At 39.1% G+C, this 20,992-nt stretch overlaps 1 protein-coding gene across 7 annotated transcripts in view; it reads left to right on the top strand.

The window, feature by feature from the left end:
• NBEAL1 (neurobeachin like 1) overlaps nt 1-20,992 on the top strand; it is a 222,282-nt gene that overhangs the window by 80,084 nt on the left and 121,206 nt on the right. For 6 of the 7 annotated variants that reach the window (XM_012446197.2, XM_012446193.3, XM_064373144.1 and 3 more), the window contains 5 exons: nt 1,619-1,702; nt 15,786-15,884; nt 15,971-16,551; nt 18,236-18,368; nt 19,788-19,907. In XM_012446197.2, the coding sequence (XP_012301620.2) occupies nt 1,619-1,702; nt 15,786-15,884; nt 15,971-16,551; nt 18,236-18,368; nt 19,788-19,907 (1,017 nt within the window). The remainder of the gene's footprint in view (nt 1-1,618; nt 1,703-15,785; nt 15,885-15,970; nt 16,552-18,235; nt 18,369-19,787; nt 19,908-20,992) is intronic. The other variant, XM_064373145.1, reaches the window with a different exon arrangement.

Below are 20,992 nucleotides of genomic sequence, written 5' to 3'. Positions count from 1 at the left end.
AGTTTATAAATAGAATTTTTGTGTAACAAGAGATATTATCATCTTATTATTTATCCTAGATGCAAAATATCAATTTACAGAGTACTGTTTTAGATTTCTGTATAAATGTTAATTCTCCTTAAGGCCTACTTATGTAGATTAATAAAACAGTTATTATAGTCTCTTAGAGGTTCATGTTACAATTCCAAATTATAAGAGAAATGAGATCCTTTTGACTTACTTCTCTTGAATAAAGTCTAGAACAGACTTGTATGAATTTCTGCTGTATGCAGAATATTTAATCCATATTATAATATGTTTATTACATATGTAATATGTTTATTCTGTGTAATAATGTTTAACAAACATCAACAATAAACAGGATTCTAGATTAAACAACTTGCCAAAAAGTGGTAGCAATGTAGCTTTACATTACAAAGAAAGCAGTTCTCTTTACTCAAATCTGTTTTGCTGGGAGGGAGAGAGGAAAATTTTATTTGTGGAGTGACTGCCATCAAATCATAGTAATATATATATTTTTAGACAAGGTCTTGCTGTGTCGCCCAGACTGGAATACAGTTACACAATCAGAGTTCACTGCATCCTCAACCTCCCGGGCTCAAGCAATCCTCCCGCATCAGCCCCCGAGAAGCTGGGACTACAGGTGTGTGCCACCACCCCTGGCTAATTTTTGTATTTTTAGTAGAGATGAGGTTTTGCCATGTTGCCTAGGCTGGTGTCGAACTCCTGGGCTCAAGCGATCCATCTCCTTTGGCCTCCCAAAGTGCTGGAATTGTAGGTGTGAGCCACTGTACCTGGCCCATAGTAATATATTCTTGAAAGCAGATTTTTGGGACTGTTTGTTTTCACAGCCTTCTAGTCCTGAGTCTATGCTTTCATGATTGTCTAAGCCTGATATAACAGTCATGTTCAGTTTTTTAATATTCTTGATGTTAGTTTTTGTTTTTGCTATGAATTCACTGCCCTGAAGATGAAACAGTAATAAACAAAATGAAGCTAATTTTTATTTTTTCATACAACTTTTACCATTAAAAGTTGCCTTCTCAAAAACATGACAATACTTAGAGATACATATTTCATTTTCTGTGTCTGCCTCAAATTTTCCATTTTATATAAAAATAGATATACTTAATTGCTTATAAGTATAATTAATTGGTGTATGTGCATGCCATCCTAATTTTAACACAGGGTTTGGAAACTAGATGAACAAGATTATTATAGCTATCTTATCTTACATGGAAATGGAATTTAAACCTGGATAGTTCAAGTGTATTTTTGAAGGGAAATTAAAATGTAATAGGATTTCCAATGATAGACCTCCCTTCCTTCCTCTTGAGATTGTCCATTATTTTAAAAAGCATGTGTTAAGCTTTTTTTTTCTCAAAACATTTTAATGTAATAAGTGAATGTTGCCTTATCCTTCTTGACATGTGCCTTATTTTTCTTTTAAGTAGGTAACTTTTCTTGCAGGTTATAGTGTTTCAGAAATTCATTTCATTGGAAGAGGAATGTAATGCATGTTAAGTATTTTTTCAGGTTTTCAGAACAAAGGTTTCCTAACTGAATAAAAATTGTGAACATATTTGTTAATTTCTTGTTTTCCCCTTCCCCGCAATAGGTGTTTCAGGGACAATTGGATTGTTTGGCCATATCAACCATTCAGGCTTTGACAGCAGTAATGAACAAATCTCCAGCCGCTAAGGTGAAATATATATCCTCTAGCTTTTTCTTTTCTTAACTTTTATTTTAGGTTCAAGGGTACATGTGCAGGTTTGTTATACAGATAAATTGCATATCATAGGGATTTGGTATACAGATTATTTTGCCACCCAGATAATAAGCATAGTACCCAGTAGGTAGTTTTTTAGTCTTCACCCTCCTCCTTCCATCCACCTTCAAGTAGGCCCTGGTGTCTATTGTTCCTTTCTTTGTGTCCATATGAACTCAGTGTTTAGCTCCCATTTACATGTAAAAACATATGGTATTTGGTTAGCTTGCCTAGAATAATGGCCTCCAGCTCCATCCACGTTGTTGCAAAGGATATGAGGATATGATCTCATTTGTTTTTATGGTTGTGTAGTATTCCATGGTGTATATGTACCACATTTTCTTTATCCAGTCTCCTGTTGATGGGCATTTAGGTTGATTCCATGGCTTTGTTATTGTGAATAGTACTGTGATGAACATACATGTGCATGTGTCTTTATGGTAGAACAATTTATATTCCTTTGTGTATTTACCCAATAATAGGATTGGGTAAATGGTGATTCTGCTTTGAGTTCTTTGAGAAATTGCCAGACTGCTTTCCACAATGGCTGAGCTAAGGTACATCCCTCCAGCAGTTATAAGTGTTCCCTTTTCTTCACAGTCTTGCCAACATCTGTTATTTTTTGACTTTTTAATAATAGCCATTCTGAGGGATGTGAGATGGCATGTAATTGTGGTTTTGATTTGCATTTCTCTAGTGATGTTGAGCAATTTTTCATATGCTTATTGGCTGTGTATGTTTGCTTGTGCTCTCTCTCCTCTCTCCTCTTTCTCTCTTCTCTCCTCTCTCCCTCTTTCCCTCTCTCTCTCTCCCCTGCTTTCTCCCCTTTCTCTCCTCTCTCACCCAAGCTGGAGTACTTGGCTCACTACAACCTCCCTCTCCTGGGTTCAAGAGATTCTTTTGCCTCATCCTCTCGAGTAGCTGGGATTACAGGTGTGCTCCACCACAGCCCGGCTACTTTTTTAATTTTTAGTAGAGAGGGGGTTTCACTATGTTGGCCAGGCTGGTCTCAAACTCCTAATCTCAGGTAATCCATCCTCCTCGACCTCCAAAAGTACTGGGATTACAGGCATGAGCCACCACACCCAGCCCTGTTTTCTTTTGAAAAGTGTCTGTTCTTGTTCTTTGCTCACTTTTTAATGGGGTTATTTGCTTTTACTTGTTGATTTGTCTAAGTGCCTTATAGGTTCTGGATATTAGACCTTTGTTGGATGCATAGTTTGCAAATATTTTCTCCTGTTCTGTAGGTTGTCTGTTTACTCTGTTGATAGTTTCTTTTGCTGTGCATAAGGTCTTTATTTTAATTTGGTCCTATTGTCAATTTTTGTTTTTGTTGAAGTTACTTTTGACTGCTTCATCATGAAATCTTTGCCAGGTCCTATGTCCATAATAGTATTTCCTAGGTTATCTTGCAGGTATTTTATAGTTTTTACATTTAAGTCTTTAATCCATCTTGAGTTGATTTTTGCATATTGTAAGGAAGGGGTCCACTTTCAGTCTTCTGCATATTGCTAGCTAGTTATCCCAGCACCATTTATTGAATAGGAGCCCTTTCCCATTGCCTGTTTTTGTCATCTTTTTCGAAGATTGGTTAGCTGTAGGTGTGCAGCAATTTTGGGGGGCTCTCTATTCTCTTCTACTGGTCTGTGTGTCTGTTTCTGTACCAGTACTATGTTGTTTTGTTTACTGTAGCCTCGTGGTATAGTGTGAAGTCAGGTAATGTGACTTCAAGTTAATGCCTCCAGCTTTGTTCTTTTTGTTTAAAATTGCCTTGGCTATTCAGGCTCTTTTTTGGTTCCATATGACTGTTAAAATATTTTTTTCTAGGTCTGTGAAGAATGCCATTGGTATTTTGATAGGAATAGCACTGAATCTCTAAATTGCCTTGAGTAGTATGGTCAGTTTTTTTTTTTTTTGAGATGGAGACTCGCTCTGTCACCCAGGCTAGAGTGTAGTGGCACAATCCTGGCTCACTGTAACCTCCATCTCTCAGGTTCAATTGATTCTACTCCCTCAGCCTCTCAAGTAGCTGGGATTACAGGTATGCACCACTACTCCCAGCTAATTTTTTTGTATTTTCAGTAGAGACAGGGTTTTACGACATTGGCCAGACTGGTCTTGGACTTCTGACCGAGACTCCTGCCCATCTCGGCCTCCCAAAATGCTGGGATTACAGGTGTGAGCTGCACATTCACCCAGGCAGTGTGGTCATTTTAACAATATTGATTCTTTCTATTCGTGAACATGGAACATTTTTCCATTTGTTGGTATCATCTCTGATTTCTTTGAGCAGTGTTTTCTAATTCTTGTCATAGAGATCTTTCACCTCACTAGTTAGCCATATTCCTAGGTATTTTATTCTTTTTGTGGCAATTGTGAATGGGATTGCGTTCTTGATTTGGCTCTTAGCTTGGATATTGTTGCTGTTTGGAATCCTCTGATTTTTATACATCGATTTTGTATCCTGTAACTTTGCTCAAGTAGTTTATCACATCAAGGAGCTTTATGTAGAGACTATGGGCTTTTCTAGGTGTAGAATCATATGGTCTACAAACAGGGAGAGTTTGACTTACTCTCTTCCTACTTAGAAACGTTTTCTTTCTTTCTCTTGCCTGATTGCTCTGGCCGTGACTTCTAGTACTGTGTTGAATAGGAGTGGTGGGAGAGGGTATCCCTGTCTTATTCTGGCTTTCAAGGGGAATGCTTCCAGCTTTTGCCCATTCAGTATGATGTTGGCTGTGCGTTTGTCGTAGATGGCTCTTATTATTTTGAAGTATGTTCCTTCAATGTCTACTTTGTTGAGGGTTTTTAATATGAAGGGATATTGAATTTTATCAAAAGCCTTTTCTGTTTCTATTGAGATAATCTTGTAGTTTTTGTTTTTAGTTCTGTTTATGTGATGAATCACATGTATTGATTTGCGTATGTTGAACCAACATTGCATCCCATGGATAAAGCCTACTTGATCATGGTGGATTAGCTCTTTGATGTGTGCTGCTGGATTCGGTTTGCTAATGTTTTGTTAAAGGTCTATGTTCACCAAGGATATTGGCCTGAAGTTTTCTTTATTTGTTGTGTCTCTGCCAGGTTTTGTTACAGGGTGATGCTGGCCTCATAGAAGGAGTTAAAGAGGAGTCCTTCCTCCTCAATTTTTTGGAAAAGTTTCAGTAGGAATAGCTCTTTTTTATGTATCTGATAGAATTTGGCTGTGAATCTTTCTGGTCCTGTGCTTTTTCTGATTGATAGGCTTTTTATTACTGATTCAAATTTGGAATTCATTATTGGTCTGTATTGGGGTTCATTTTCTTCCTAGTTTGAGCTTGGGAGGTTGTATGTTTCTAGGAATTTATCCATTTCTTCTAGGTTATCTAGCTAGTGTGCATAGGGTGCTCATAGTAGTCTTTGTGGATTTTTTATATGTATGTGGGGTCAGTAGTAATGTCCTGTTTGTCATTTCTGATTGTGTCTTTTTATATCTTCTCTCTTTTTCTTTCTTTCTTAGTTCAGCTGTGATATATTTTATTAACTCTTTCAAAGAACCAGCTCCTGGACTTGTTGATCTTTTGTATGTTTTCTTTTTTTTTGAGACAGAATCTCACTTTGTCACCCAGTCTGGAGTCCAGTGGCATGATCTTGGCTCACTGCAACCTCTGCCTTGCAAGTTCAAGCAATTCTCCTGCCTCAGCCTCCTGAATAGCTGGGATTATAGGTGTGTGCCACCATGCCTGGCTAATTTTTGTATTTTTAGTAGAGATGGGGTTTTACCATGTTGGCCAGACTGGTCTTGAACTCTTGACCTCAAGTGATCCACCCACTTCACCCTCCCAAAGTGCTGGGATTACAGGTGTGAGCCACCATGCCTGGCCTGTCTTTTGTATGGTTTTTGATGTCTCAGTTTCCTTCAGTTCAGTGCTGTTTTGGTTAGTTCTTGTCTTCTGCTAGCTTTGAGATTGGTTTGTCGTGATGTTAGGTTGTTAGTTGTGATGTTAGTTGTTGATTTGCAATCTTTCTAACTTTTTGATGCAGGCATTTAGTGCAATTCCCTCTTAACACTGCTTTAGCTTATGTCCCAGAGATTCTGGTATGTTGTATCTTTGTTCTCATTAGTTTCAAACATTTCTTTATTTCTGCTCTAATTTCATTGTTTTCCCAAGAGTCATTCAGGAGTAGACAGTTTAATTTTCATGTAATTGTATGGTTTTGAGTGATTTTCTTAGTCTTGATTTCTATTTTTATTGCACTGTGGTTCAAGACTGTGGTTGATATGATTTCAGTTTTTTGAAATTTGCTTAGGATTATTTTATGTCTGATTGTGTTGTCAGTTTTAGAGTGTGTGCCATGTGCAGATGTGAAGAATGCATATTCTGTTGTTTTGTGGTAAAGTGTTCTGTAGATATCTACTAGGTCCATTTGGTCCAGTGTTAAGTTCAGGTCCTGAATATCTTCGTTAGTTTTCTGCCTTAATGATCTGTCTAAGTATATTATTAAGTAGGGTGTTGAAGTCTCTCACTATTATTGTATGGTTATCTAAATCTCTTAGTAGGTCTCTAAGAACTTGCTTTATGAATCTAGGTGCTCCTGTGTTGAGTGTGTATGTATATTTAAGATAGGTCTTGTTAAATTGAGCCCTTTACCATTATGTAATGCCCTTCTTCATCTTTTTGATCTTTGTTGGTTTAAAGTCTATTTTGTCTGAAATAAGAATAGGAACCCTGCTTTTTTCTGTTTTTCATTTGCTTGGCAGATTTTTCTCCATTCCTTTACTTTAAGCCTATGGGTGTCACTGCATGTGAGATGAATCTCTTGAAGACAGCATACCATTGGGTCTTGCTTCTTTATCCAGCTTGCCACTGTGTGCCTTTTAATTGTGGAATTTAACCCATATATATTTAAGGTTAGTATTAATCTGTGCAGATTTGATCTTACTACCATGTTGTTAGCTGGTTATTATGCAGACTTGTTCACTTTTGTGTGTGGTTACCTTATAGTGTCACTGGTCTATGTATTTAAGTGTGTTTTGGTAGTGGTTGGTAATGGTCTTTCCTTTCCATATTTATCACTGCCTTCAGGAAGGACATCTCGTAAGGTGGGTCTGGTAGTAATGAATTCTTTTAGCATTTGCTTCTATGAAAAGGACTTAGTCCTCCTTCACTTATGAAACTTAGTTTGGTTGGATATGCAACTCTTTGGAATTTCTTTTTTTGTTTTTTAAGATGGAGTCTTGCTCTGTTGTTCAGGCTGGAGTGCAGTGGCACAATCCCGGCTCACTGCAACCTCCGCCTCCTAGATTCAAGCAATTCTTTTGCCTCAGCCTCCCAACCAGCTGGGATTACAGGTGCTTGCCACCACACCTGACTAATTTTTGTATTTTTAGTATAGCCAGGGTTTCACCATGTTGGCCAGGCTGGTCTTGAACTCCTGACCTCATGATCCACCCCCTTCAGCCTACCAAAGTCTGGGATCACAGGTGGGAGCCACTGTGCCCAGCCTCTTTTCTTTAAGAATGCTGTCTAGATGCTCCTAGTTGCTTCTGGCTTATAGAGTTTCTTTTGAAAGGTCTGCTATTAGCTTGATTTATTGCCAGGTTTTAAAATATTTAATTAGATATGTCAGTTTTCACTATATAAATTCTGAAGTGATGTATGAAAGTATATAATACACACGGCTTAAAACTTGAAATAAAATCATTCACAAAATATCTTAGTATAAGAATGAGGTTACTTATAGCTTGCTTATACTTGTGATAATTTTAAAGACAAAGCCCTATAGGCACTGCTTTAGGATTTTAAAAGGTATTAATGATTGAACTGCAAACTGACAGGAGTGACAGTGTTGGCAAAGAATGGGATGAGAGCACTGATGTTGAAATGATAATTTTAAGTGGTTCTATGGTTAATGAGTTTAAAGAATTAAGTTTTATATCAGAGCTTTTCTTCCTTAATAAAATAATGACCCTTTCTCTATTTAGTCAGTTTATGACTGCCTAAAATATGAACATTTTTCACATTTGAATAGCCTATCAATTTGATACTAGTTTTTCCAGGTAGTATGGCCATGGAAATTCTATTTCTTTTTTTTTTTTTCCCAGATATAAAAAGTTTTGTTTTATTTCTACATAAAGACACAGTATTTGATATGAAGCCCAGTGCCAATGCAACGTTTTTGCCAGCAATCATGGCCCAATTCAGTCAAAATTCACAGGGAAACATTTTTTAAAAGAAAAACACAAGCACAGTTTCAGTTATATATTATGTTGCAAATACTTGAACTTGAGGATAATACTTATGTTGACAATGTAATGACAATATCAAATCGCTATGATGTCTAAAAAACTCAAATAAAGACAACATTAAAGGATTCAAATGTAATCATTATAAGGTATGGCAGATTGCAGATCTGATTTTAGAAATTTAATAAAGATAATAGTAATGCTCTTTTCTTTTTTTTTTTCTTTTTTTTATAATTTCCTTTTTTTTTTTTTTTAATTGCATTTTAGGTTTTGGGGTACATGTGAAAATCATGCAAGGTTGTTGCGTAGGTGCATACGTGGCAGTGTGATTTGCTGCCTTCCTCCCCTTCACCTATATCTGGCATTTCTCCCCATGCTATCCCTCCCCAACTCCCCACCCCACCTCTGTCCCCCCTACTCTCCCTCAACAGACCCCAGTGTATAGTGCTCCCCTCCCTGTGTCCATGTGTTCCCATTGTTCAACACCCACCTATGAGTGAGAACATGTGGTGTTTGATTTTGTGTTCTTGTGTCAGTTTGCTGAGAATGATGGTTTCCAGGTTCATCCATGTCCCTACAAAGGACGCGAACTCATCGTTTTTGATGGTTGCATAATATTCCATGGTGTTTATGTGCCACATTTTCCCTGTCCAGTCTATCATCAATGGGCATTTGGGTTGGTTCCAGGTCTTTGCTATTGTAAACTGTGCTGCAATGAACATTCGTGTGCATGTGTCCTTATAGTAGAACGATTTATAATCCTTTGGATATATATGCCCAGTAATGGGATTGCTGGGTCAAATGGAATTTCTATGTCTAGGTCCTTGAGGAATCGCCACACTGTTTTCCACAATGGTTGAACTAATTTACACTCCCACCAACAGTGTAAAAGTGTTCCTATTTCTCAACATCCTCTCCAGCATCTGTTGTCTCCAGATTTTTAATGATCGCCATTCTAACTGGCGTGAGATGGTATCTCAATGTAGTTTTGATTTGCATTTCCCTAATGACCAGTGATGATGAGCATTTTTTCATATGCTTGTTGGCCTCATGTATGTCTTCTTTTGTAAAGTACCTGTTCATATCCTTTGCCCATTTTTGAATGGGCTTGTTTGTTTTTTTCTTGTAAATCTGTTTTAGCTCGTTGTAAATTCTGGATATCAGCCCTTTGTTAGACGGGTAGGCTGCAAAAATTTTTTCCCATTGTGTTGGTTGCCGATTCACTCTATTGACTGTTTCTTTTGCCGTGCAGAAGCTGTGGAGTTTGATTAGGTCCCATTTGTCTATTTTGGCTTTTGTTGCCAATGCTTTTGGTGTTTTGGTCATGAAGTCCTTGCATACGCCTATGTCCTGAATGGTTTTTGCCTAGGTTTTCTTCTAGGGTTTTTATGGTGTTAGGTCTTATGTTTAAGTCTTTAATCCATCTGGAGTCAATTTTAGTGTAAGGTGTCAGGAAGGGGTCCAGTTTCTGCTTTCTGCATATGGCTAGCCAGTTTTCCCAACACCACTTATTGAACAGGGATTCCTTTCCCCATTGCTTGTTTTTGTCAGGTTTGTCAAAGATCGGGTGGTTGTAGATATATTGTGTCGCCTCCGACGCCTCTGTTCTGTTCCATTGGTCTATATCTCTGTTTTGGTACCAGTACCATGCTGTTTTGATTACTGTAGCCTTGTAGTATAGTTTGATATCCGGTAGTGTGATGCCTCCCGCTTTGTTCTTTTTGCTTAGAATTGACTTGGCTATGCGGGCTCTCTTTTGGTTCCATATGAAGTTTAAGGTGGTTTTTTCCAGTTCTGTGAAGAAGGTCATTGGTAGCTTGATGGGGATAGCGTTGAATCTGTAAATTACTTTGGACAGTATGGCCATTTTCATGATATTGATTCTTCCTAATCATGAACATGGAATGTTTCTCCAACTGTTTGTGTCCTCTCTTATTTCGTTGAGCAGTGGTTTGTAGTTCTCCTTGAAGAGGTCCTTTATGTTCCTTGTTAGTTGTATTCCTAGATATTTTATTCTCTTTGTAGCAGTTGTGAATGGCAGTTTGTTCTTGATTTGGCTCTCTTTAAGTCTGTTATTGGTGTATAGAAATGCTTGTGATTTTTGCACATTGATTTTGTATCCTGAGACTTTGCTGAAGTTGCTTATCAGTTTCAGGAGATTTTGGGCTGAGATGATGGGGTCTTCTAGATATACAATCATGTCGTCTGCAAATAGAGACAATTTGACTTCCTCCTTTCCTAATTGAATACGCTTTATTTCCTTTTCTTGCCTGATTGTTCTGGCTAGAACTTCCAGTACTATATTGAATAGGAGTGGTGAGAGAGGGCATCCTTGTCTAGTGCCCGATTTCAAAGGGAATGCTTCCAGTTTTTGCCCATTCAGTATGATATTGGCTGTCGGTTTGTCGTAAATAGCTTTTATTATTTTGAGATACGTTCCGTCGATACCTAGTTTATTGAGAGTTTTTAGCATAAAGGGCTGTTGAATTTTGTTGAAGGCCTTCTCTGCATCAATTGAGATAATCGTGGTTTTTGTCTTTGGTTCTGTTTATGTGGTGAATTACATTTACAGACTTGCGTATATTGAACCAGCCTTGCATCCCCGGGATGAATCCTACTTGATCATGGTGGATAAGCTTTTTGATGTGCTGTTGCAATCGGCTTGCCAGTATTTTATTGAAGATTTTTGCATCTATGTTCATCATGGATATTGGCCTGTAATTTTCTTTTCCTGTTGAGCCTCTGCCGGGTTTTGGTATTAGGATGATGTTCGTCTCATAAAATGATTTGGGAAGGATTCCCTTTTTTTGCATTATTTGGAATAGTTTCAGTAGGAATGGTACCAGTTCCTCTTTGTATGTCTGGTAGAATTCGGCTGTGAACCCATCTGGACCTGGGATTTTTTTGGGTGGTAGGCTCTTAATTGCTGCCTCGACTTCAGACCTTGTTATTGGTTTATTCAGGGTTTTGACTTCTTCCTGGTTTAGGCTTGGGAGGAGGCAACTGTCCAGGAATTTATCCATTTCTTCCCGGTTTTCTAGTTTATGTGCATAGAGTTGCTTGTAATAATCTCTGATGATGGTTTGAATTTCTGTGGAATCTATGGTGATATCCCCTTCATCATTTTTTATTGCATCTATTTGGTTATTCTCTCTTTTCTTTGTTAGTAGTCTGGCTAGTGGTCTGTCTATTTTGTTGATCTTTTCAAAAAACCAGCTCCCGGATTTATTGATTTTTTGTAGGGTTTTTCGTGTCTCTATCTCCTTCAATTCTGCTTTGAGCTTAGTTATTTCTTGTCTTCTGCTAGGTTTTGAGTTTTTTTGATCTTGCTCCTCTAGCTCTTTCAATTTTGATGATAGGGTGTCAATTTTAGATCTCTCCTTTCTTCTCATGTGGGCACTTATTGCTATATATTTTCCTCTTGAGACTGCTTTAAATGTGTCCCAGAGATTCTGGTATGTGGTGTCTTCGTTCTCGTTGGTTTCGAAGAACATCTTTATTTCTGCCTTCATTTCAGTGTTTATCCAGTCTACGTTCAGGAGAAAGTTGTTCATTTTCCATGAAGCTGTGCGGTTCTGGGTTGGTTTCTGAATTCTGAGTTCTAACTTGATTGCACTGTGGTCTGAGAGACTGTTATGGTTTCCGTTGTTTTGCATTTGCTGAGGAGTGATTCACTTCCAATTATGTGGTCAATTTTAGAGTAGGTGTGATGTGGTGCTGAGAAGAATGTATATTCTGTGTATTTGGGGTGGAGAGTTCTGTAAATGTCTATTAGGTTTGTTTGGTCCAGGTGTGAGTTCAAGTCCTGGATATCCTTGTTAATTTTCTGTCTCGTTGATCTGTCTAATATTGAAAATGGGGTGTTGAAGTCTCCCACTATTATTGTGTGGGAGTCTAGGTCTCTTTGTAATTCTTTAAGAACTTGCCTTATGTATTTGGGTGCTCCCCAAATATTAGGTGCATATATATTTAGGATCGTTAGCTCTTCTTGTTGCATTGATCCCTTTACTATTATGTAATGTCCTTCTTTGTCTCTTTTGATCTTTGTTGCTTTAAAGTCTATTTTATCAGAGATGAGAATTGCAACTCCTGCTTTTTTTTTCCTCTCTGTTTGCTTGGTAAATCTTCCTCCATCCCTTTATTTTGAGCCTTTGTGTATCCTTGCATGTGAGGTGGGTTTCCTGGATACAGCACACTGATGGGTTTTGGCTTTTTATCCAATTTGCCAGTCTGTGTCTTTTGATTGGGGCATTTAGTCTGTTTACATTTAGGGTTAATATTGTTATATGTGAATTTGATCCTGTCATTTTGATTCTAGCTGGCTGTTTTGCCCATTGGTTGATGCAGATTCTTCATTGTGTTGATGCTCTTTACCATTTCGTGTGTTTTTGGAGTGGCTGGTTCTGGTTGTTCTTTTCTATGTGTAGTGCCTCCTTCAGGAGCTCTTGTAAAGCTGGTCTGGTGGTGATGAAATCTCTGAGTTCTTGCTTGTTCACAAAGGATTTTATTTTTCCTTCACTTTTGAAGCTTAGTTTGGCTGGATATGAAATTCTGGGTTGAAAGTTCTTTTCTTTAAGGATGTTGAATATCAGCCCCTCACTCTCTTCTGGCCTGTAGGGTTTCTGCTGAGAGATCTGCTGTGAGTCTGATGGGCTTCCCTTTGTGGATAACCCGACCTTTCTCTCTGGCTGCCCTTAGTATTTTCTCCTTCATTTCAACCCTGGTGAATCTGATGATTATGTGCCTCGGGGTTGCTCTTCTAGAGGAATATCTTTATGGTGTTCTCTGTATTTCCTGGACTTGAATATTGGCCTGCCTTGCTAGGTTGGGGAAGTTTTCCTGTATAATATCCTGAAGAGTATTTTCCAGCTTGGATGCATTCTCTTCGTCACATTCAGGTACCCCTATCAAACGAAGATTAGGTCTTTTCACATAGTCCCATATTTCTTGTTGGCTTTGTTCATTCCTTTTTACCCTGTTTTCTCTAATCTTGCCTTCTCGTTTTATTTCATTGAGTTGATCTTTGACCTCTGATATCCTTTCTTCTGCTTGGTCAATTCGGCTGTTGAAACTTGTGCATGCTTCGCGAAGTTTTCCTGTTGTGTTTTTCAGCTCCATCAATTCATTCATATTCCTAAGTTGTCCATTCTTGTTAGCATTTCATCAAGTCTTTTTTCAAGGTTCTTAGTTTCTTTGCGTTGGGTTAGAACATGTTCTTTTAGCTCACGAAAGTTTCTCATTATCCACTTTCTGAAAGCTGATCCTGTCATTTCATCACACTCATTCTCCATCCTGTCCTGTTCCCTTGCTGGTGGGGAGTTGTGCTCCCTTGTAGGAGGAGAAGTGTTCTGATTTTGGGTGTTTTCATCCTTTTTGCGCTGGTTTCTTCCCATCTTTGTGGATTTATCCGCCTATCGACTTTGTAGTTGCTGTCTTTCTGATTTTGGTAATTTTAAGTCTGCAGCAGCAGAACTCATAAACCCCCGTTTTCTTCCCTCCAGGTGTTCTGTCCCAGGGAGTTAGGGCTTTATGATTTTCCGCTGTCTTGCTGTTGCTTTCCCTGCCCACAAGGTGGCAGCCTAGTTGCACTCAGCCTGCAGAGGCTTTGCTGAGCTACTATGTACTCCGCCCAGCTTCCTTGTGAACTTCCCTGCAGTCCTGTTTATATGGGTGTAGTTAGAACTGCTTGCGCTATGTTGGCCCGCCCCTGTAGTGAGGGAGTCTCTGTAGTGGCAGGTTGCCTTGGTTATGGCAAATTGCCCTGGGAACTTCAGGGTGTGTCCTAATGGAGAATGCCCCTCCGCCACAGAGCTGGACCGACCCAGGTTCAGTTGTGTTTCCTGTGGTGCTTTCTTTGCCCAGGAATCTTCTGGCTTGACTCCCTGTTTCAGCTCCCCTTGCTGGCTTACAGGGGACTCGGTCTCACTCACTCTGCAGGAGGAGCCACTGCCCCTGCCTCAGGGCGCAGGCCGAGCGGCTGCGCCAGTGAAACCAGCGGCGCTGGCGACCCGTGGGGCTCTTCCGCCTGTGAATCTCCTGGTCTGTGGGCAGTAAAAATCCGCTGCCCTGTGAGCCGTTGCATCAGCTGAAGCAGCGGCTCTGAGATTCGTGGCGCGTTTTTGCGCAGGGAATCTCCTGGCTTGACTCCCTGTTTCAGCTCCCCTTGCTGGCTTACAGGGGACTCAGTCACACTCACTCTGCAGAGGGAGCCACTGCTCCCTGCCTCAGGGCGCAGGCCTAGCGGCCGTGCCGCTCAAGCCACCAGCGCTGGCGACCTGTGGTGCTCTTCCGCCTGTGAATCTCCTGGTCTGTGGGCAGTGAAAATCCATCTGGAAATGCGGCGTCCACTCGCCCTCTGTGCTTTCTCTCGGAGCTGCAATCCCGAGTTCCTCCTAATCGGCCATCTTGGATCCTCCTCCAGAAATTCTACTTCTTATATTCAGTAACCTTTAGAGTTTTCTGTCTCTTCTCATTCACTGCCACTGCCTGTTCTTCTCTCCAGTTATACTGGTAGTTTCCTCATATACTGATAAGATTAGTGAGGGTCATCTGTGTGAAGTGGTAAGCATAGTGCCAGGTACATGATAAGTGCTAAATACATGTCAGTGACTATTATTATTACTTTACACTTTTATCTGCCACATCTAATATACTTCATGCCTTACCTTTCTGGTACCAGAAGTGAATTAATTACTCCCTGTTTTCTGAAACATGCTTTCCATTGTATTTCTTAGATTACATTGGTTTGTATTGGGAGACTCTAACTTTTGCCCTAGAAATATTGATGTAACTCATGGTTAGCTTCCTATTGAATAGCCTTTTACAACTTTTACAGTCTGGCTTGTGACTTAATCTCCATTTAATACTAGTTGCTATAAGATGCAAACCATTTTAAGTCCTAAATAACTAGTTTATGAGTATAATTGATTGCCGGTACTGTATTCTGAAATTCAGACATCAAAAAAGATGTTCCAGTCTTCCTTGAAAGATTTTTTTTTTGGTCCATATAATATCTGGCATGTTTAAAATTAAAAAGGTTATGTAACAAAAATACATATTGAAAAAAGATTTCCTTCCTATTCTTGACCCACATTCAACTATTTCCCTGCCTAGAGGAAACCAGTTTTACTTGTTTTGTTAAATTTCTTGATTTTGTAGTGAGTGTATATATTTCTACCTAATTTAATGGGGAAATTTAATATGTTCTAAGTTTTCCAGTTGTCTTTATATTTCACTTTATGACTTTGGGTGCCTACTGGTTCAAAAATACATGTGACATAGAACTTTCTAAAAGGAACTTGATAATTCAGACCATTTAGATACAAATAGCAGAGAGAAAACTCTGTACTCAGTTTGTTTCTGACCACTATTCAGGACTGCCAGGAACTCTGAATCTTTTTAGGCTGATACCTGACTTCTCTTGCCTACAGTTTCCTCATTTTTTTCTCTATTTTTATTTTGAATTAACTACTATTCTAGTAATTGCAAATCAAATGAAGAAAATACAAGAAGTGTCATATGCCCTTATCTGCAAATAATATAATAATTTTATGACAGTTATTGTTGATTTTATTTATTTTGCATTTTATCAAATAATTGTAACTTTATTACTCCAGAAGTTATATGGAATCTATTTTAAGATGAAGATGTAATTTAAGAAGACAAATAGTGAATTCATAATCTTCTTATTTAATATTAAGTTAATCAGCTTAAATGAGTATTTTTTAATGTTCCAACATATTCAGTCTTTGAAAATGCACTTTGATATATTGTTTTCCCATCCCCTAGGAAGTATTTAAAGAAAGAATTGGTTATACACATATGTTTGAAGTATTAAAATCCCTGGGTCAGCCACCACTGGAATTACTTAAAGAACTTATGAATATGGTGAGTTTTTAACCTTTATTAAGAGTTCTGTTAATAACTGTTTTGAAAACGATAACTAACCTTTTATCTTTTATGTTACTTTCCAGGCTGTAGAGGGTGACCACACTTCAGTTGGGATTTTGGGCATTAGTAATGTCCAACCTCTCTTGCTTCTTATCCAGTGGCTTCCAGAATTACAATCCCATGACCTACAAATCTTCATCTCTGATTGGCTGAAAAGAATTTGTTGTATTAATAGGCAGAGTCGAACTACTTGTGTCAATGCAAACATGGGAATTAGAATCATTGAAACACTTGACTCCCATTCTGCCCTCCATCAAACTTGTGCTGAGAACTTGATTGCAATCCATGGTTCCTTGGGGAGTCAGTCAGTGAGCTCAGAAGAAATCCGTCGACTACTAAGATTGCTGAGAGTGGATGAATCTGAGTCTGTTCACCCTTATACCACTCCTGTGACTCGAGCAGTGCTGACAATGGCCCGAAAACTAAGTCTAGAGAGTGCCCTACAGTATTTCAATTTGTCACATAGTATGGCAGGAATTTCTGTGCCTCCCATACAGAAATGGCCGGGGTCTGCCTTTTCTTTCAGTGCTTGGTTTTGCTTAGATCAGGATCAATTGACTCTTGGCGTTGCTAACAAAGGAGGGAAAAGGAAACAATTGTACAGGTACTGGTAAAAATTATGGAATAGAAATGAATACTGTCATAACAACATATGCTGTGATTCTTAAACAGGAAAACTATTTCCAAGCATCTAGCTTTTAGATGTATAATTTATTTAAAACCTCTTCATCCTTAGGCTTTATACAGTTTAATTATAAGTGCTTTATTGCTTTCATAGTATTAACTGTATATCTCAAATATTGCTGGTTAAGTTTTGAGGCTAGTTTGGAAACAAGTTTCCTTCTTAAAAGTAGTGTAAAAGTGAATGGAAAGAATAATAATCTTGAAAATGGACCAGGCATGATGGCACGCTTGTAATCCTACCACTTGAGGAGGTCAAGGCAGATGCATTGCTTGAAGCCAGGAGTTCAAGACCAGCCTAGGCAACATGGCAAAATCTTATCTCTACAAAAAAATATAAACATTAGCCGGGTATAGTGACACATACCTGTAGTTCCAACTACTTGGAAGGCTGAGATGAGAGGAGCACTTGAGCTCGGGAAGTTGAAGCTGCAGTGAGCTGTGATTACTACTGCACTTCAACCTGGGTGACAAAGAAAGACTCTGTCACACACACAGAAAAAAAACACTGTGAAATAAGTAATGGCCAGATGTGGTGACTCATACCTGTAATCCTAGCATTTTAAATGGCTGAGGCGGGCAGATCACTTGAGGTTGGGAATCCAAGACCAGCCTGGTTAATACGGAGAAACACCATCTCTACTAAAAATACAGAAATTAGCTGGGCATGCCTGTAATCCCAGCTACTTGGGAGGCTGAGGCACAGAAATCGCTGAGGCACGAGAATCACTTGAACCTGGGAGGTGGAGGTTGCAGTGAGCCAAGATCATGCCACTGCACTCTAGCCTGGGCAATAAAGCGAGATTCTGCCTCAAAAAAAAAAAAAAAAGAAAGAAAGAAAAGAAAATGAGTAATGATTTCTGTTCCATTGAAAATGCTATAAATATATGGAACATATAAATATGCCATATATTTATATGAAGGAACAGAAAACCTATGTGTATGTCTGTCCAGACTTTAGTAGCTACTACTTTTTAATATGCCTTGTGATTTATTTTTTTGAGTCGGAGTTTTGCTCTTGTTGCCCAAGCTGGAATGCAGTGGCGTGATCTCGGCTCACCGTAACCTCTGCCTTCTGGGTTCAAGCAATTCTCCTGCCTCAGCCTCCTAAGTTACTGGGATTACAGACGCCTGCCACCACACCCGGCTAATTTTTGTATTTTTAGTAGAGACAAGTTTTTACCACATTGGCCAAGCTGGTCTCTCTGAACTCCTGACCTCAGGTGATCTGCCCGCCTTGGCCTCCCAAAGTTCCGGGATTACTGGCATTAGCAACCATGCCTGGCCTATGCTTTGTGATTTTTAAGACGTTTATTTATACTTACTGAATCTTACTTGGAAAAATTTTAAAGATTTGAAAATTGATAGTTTTATTTTTACTAGTGGAATTCCGCTTACAAGGCTGCCTTTTATTTACTAAACTCTTATGCCCAAATGGATTTTAAAAGCGTCTTTGAAACAAGTTAAGACTAGTGTGTGGCAATAGAATTTAAGCCACAGAATTGTTGATAAAGACATTCATAATGGCTTTATGGTTTTATGTACTTTAATAATAATGAAAGTGAACAACTAACTTCAAAAGTTCTGATAATACATATTTTTGTTAGTTTTTTTACAGGAAGTGGCATAGGTTTTGAAGCCTTTATTACCCATTCAGGTATGTTGGTTGTGGCAGTGTGCACAAAAAGAGAATATGCAACGGTTATGCTTCCGGACCACAGTTTCTGTGATTCCCTCTGGGTAAGGCTTTAGGATATCACATTTAACTTTTAGTATGGTTGATGGTATTTCCCATCATTGTCATAAATTCAGCAGCAGTCATTCTTTTTTCTTTTTGGCTAAGAAATTTAAACGAGTCTGGGCTTGGTGGCATACCTGTAAGTAATCCCAATACTTTAGGATGCCAAGGCCAGCAGATTACTTAGCTCAAGAGTTTGAGACCATTCTGGGCAACGTGGTGAAACCCCATATCTACGGAAAAATAATATTGGCTGGGTATGGTGATTTGTGCCTGTGGTCCCAGCTACTCAGGAGACTGAGTTGGGAGAATCATGTGAGCCCAGGAAGTCAAGGCTGCAGTAAGCTGAGATGGCACCACTGTACTCCAGCCTGGGCAACAGAGTGAGACCATGTCTCAAAAATAATAATAATGTGTGTGTGTATGTGTCTGTGTCTGTGTGTGTGTGTGTATAATGTTAGGATGTCTTAAGGTTTTCTTTAAGCAAATTTAATTTTGAATTTCAATTTAAAATGAGATGGGCTGGGTGCTATAACTCACACCTGTAAACCCAGCACTTTGGGAGGCCAAGGTGGGAGGACTGCTTGAAGCCAGGAGTTCAGGCCCAGCTTGGGCAAGAAGTGAGACTCTATCTCTACAAAAAATTAAAAAATTAGTTGGGTGAAGTGGCACACATCTATAATCCTAGCTACTCAGGAGGCTGGGGCAAGATTGCTTGAGCCTGGGAGTTCAAGGCCGCAGTGAGCTATGATTGTGTCACTGCACTTGAGCCTCAGCTATAGAGCATTACCCAATCTCTAAAAAAGGTTTTTTAAAACAATAATAAAATAAAATGTGATGATAGGTTGTTTTGTGCTTTTTTTGTTTTTTTCTTTTGAGACAGAGTCTCGCTTTGTTGCCCAGGCTGGAGTCCAGTGACGCCATCTTGGCTCATTGCAACCTCTGCCTCCTGGGTTCAAGCAGTTCTCCTGCCTCAGCCTTCTGAGTAGCTAGGATTACAGGCACCTGCTACCACGCCTGACTAATTTTTGTATTTTTTAGTAGAGATGAGGTTACACCCTGTTGGCCAGGCTGGTCTCGAACTCCCGACCCCAGGTGATCCACCCACCTTGGCCTCCCAAAGTGCTAGGATTACAGGCATGCGCCACCATGCCCAGCTAATTTTTTTTTGTATTAGTAGAGACAGGGTTTCACCGTGTTGAGCAGGATGGTCTCGATCTCTTGACCTCGTGATCCACCTGCCTAGGCCTCCCAAAGTGCTGGGATTACAGGCTTGAGCCACTGCGCCCGGCCTAACTATGCTTAATCTTAATGTTCTACCATTTGTTCAAATTATAGAGCAATATTCTGAAACCATTTGTCATTTCAAAGACAAAATGTAATTTTAACCTTTTAAATAAATGTGTGTTTCACTTTACCAGCACAACATAACCATTGTCCACATGCCTGGAAAAAGGCCCTTTGGTCAGAGCTTCGTCTATATCTATGACAATGGACAACAGAAGGTTTCTGCCCCTCTCAGATTTCCTGCCATGAATGAAGTAAGCATATCATACCTGCTCATTACAGGCTGCTTTGATTGAGAGTTCTTGAAATGTTCCAGTTAATGTAGAAGGTTATGTTTATTATAAATATGTGCCCCCAGATTTTAAAGTGTTTTCTATGTACTAAGACTCTGCACATTAATATTCAATTCTGTCAGCCTGTCATTATTAGATGAAGTCAGACAATGTGAAAAAAGGAAAACGTTTAAGGAAGAAACAAAGGCTTAGAAAGAAAGACTTATGACAGGAAAGCCAACGGAATGAATAGAGCAGCCTAATGTATCTTTTAATAAAAGTTATTTAAGTATGTGAAATACTTAAATATTATGATGGACTCTTCTAACTCCATTAAAATTGAAAATTGAAACAATAGGCCAGGCGCGTTACCTCATGCCTATAATCCCAGCACTTTGGGAGGCTGTGGCAGATGTATTATGAGGTCAGGAGTTCAAGACCAGCCTGACCAACATGTTGAAACCCCATCTATGCTAAAAATAGAAATATTAGCCAGGCATGGTGGCATCCACCTGTAATCCCAGTTACTCGAGAGGCTGAGGCAGGGAATTGCTTGAACCCAGCAGGTGGAGGTTGCGGTGAGCTGAGATCATGCCACTGCACTCCAGCCTGGGAAACACAGTGAGAGTCCCTCTCCAAAAAAAAAAAAAAACATTGAAACAATAATGAAGAAGCTTAAAACATTCACATTTTAGTCAGGTATCAAATAGAGTTCATATAGTGAAGTAGTTCTTAAAGAACACTAGAGGGCCTTTTCTGAAGATAGTGGAATAGAGTAGATTATTTCTCAAGTCTTATTAAGGATTCAAGTAATTTCTTGTTGGTTTTAATCTCAGTGACCATTTCAAGATAGTTTGTAATTAACATTTATACATTTTAAAGAGAAAAAAATACAGTTTTCTCTATTTTCAAAAACAGTAAAGTTAAAAAAATTCTTAATTAGGGCTGGGCGCGGTGGCTCACGCCTGTAATCCCAGCACTTTGGGAGGCCGAGGTGGGTGGATCACAAGGTCAAGAGATCAAGACCATCCTGGTCAACATGGTGAAACCCCGTCTCTACTAAAAAT

The sequence above is a fragment of the Aotus nancymaae genome, unplaced genomic scaffold (genome assembly GCF_030222135.1).
Source record: "Aotus nancymaae isolate 86718 unplaced genomic scaffold, 86718_ANA_hifiasm-v0.15.2.pri h1tg000008l, whole genome shotgun sequence".
NCBI classification, from domain to species: domain Eukaryota; kingdom Metazoa; phylum Chordata; class Mammalia; order Primates; family Aotidae; genus Aotus; species Aotus nancymaae.
This window is presented reverse-complemented; position numbering and strand designations above follow the sequence as displayed.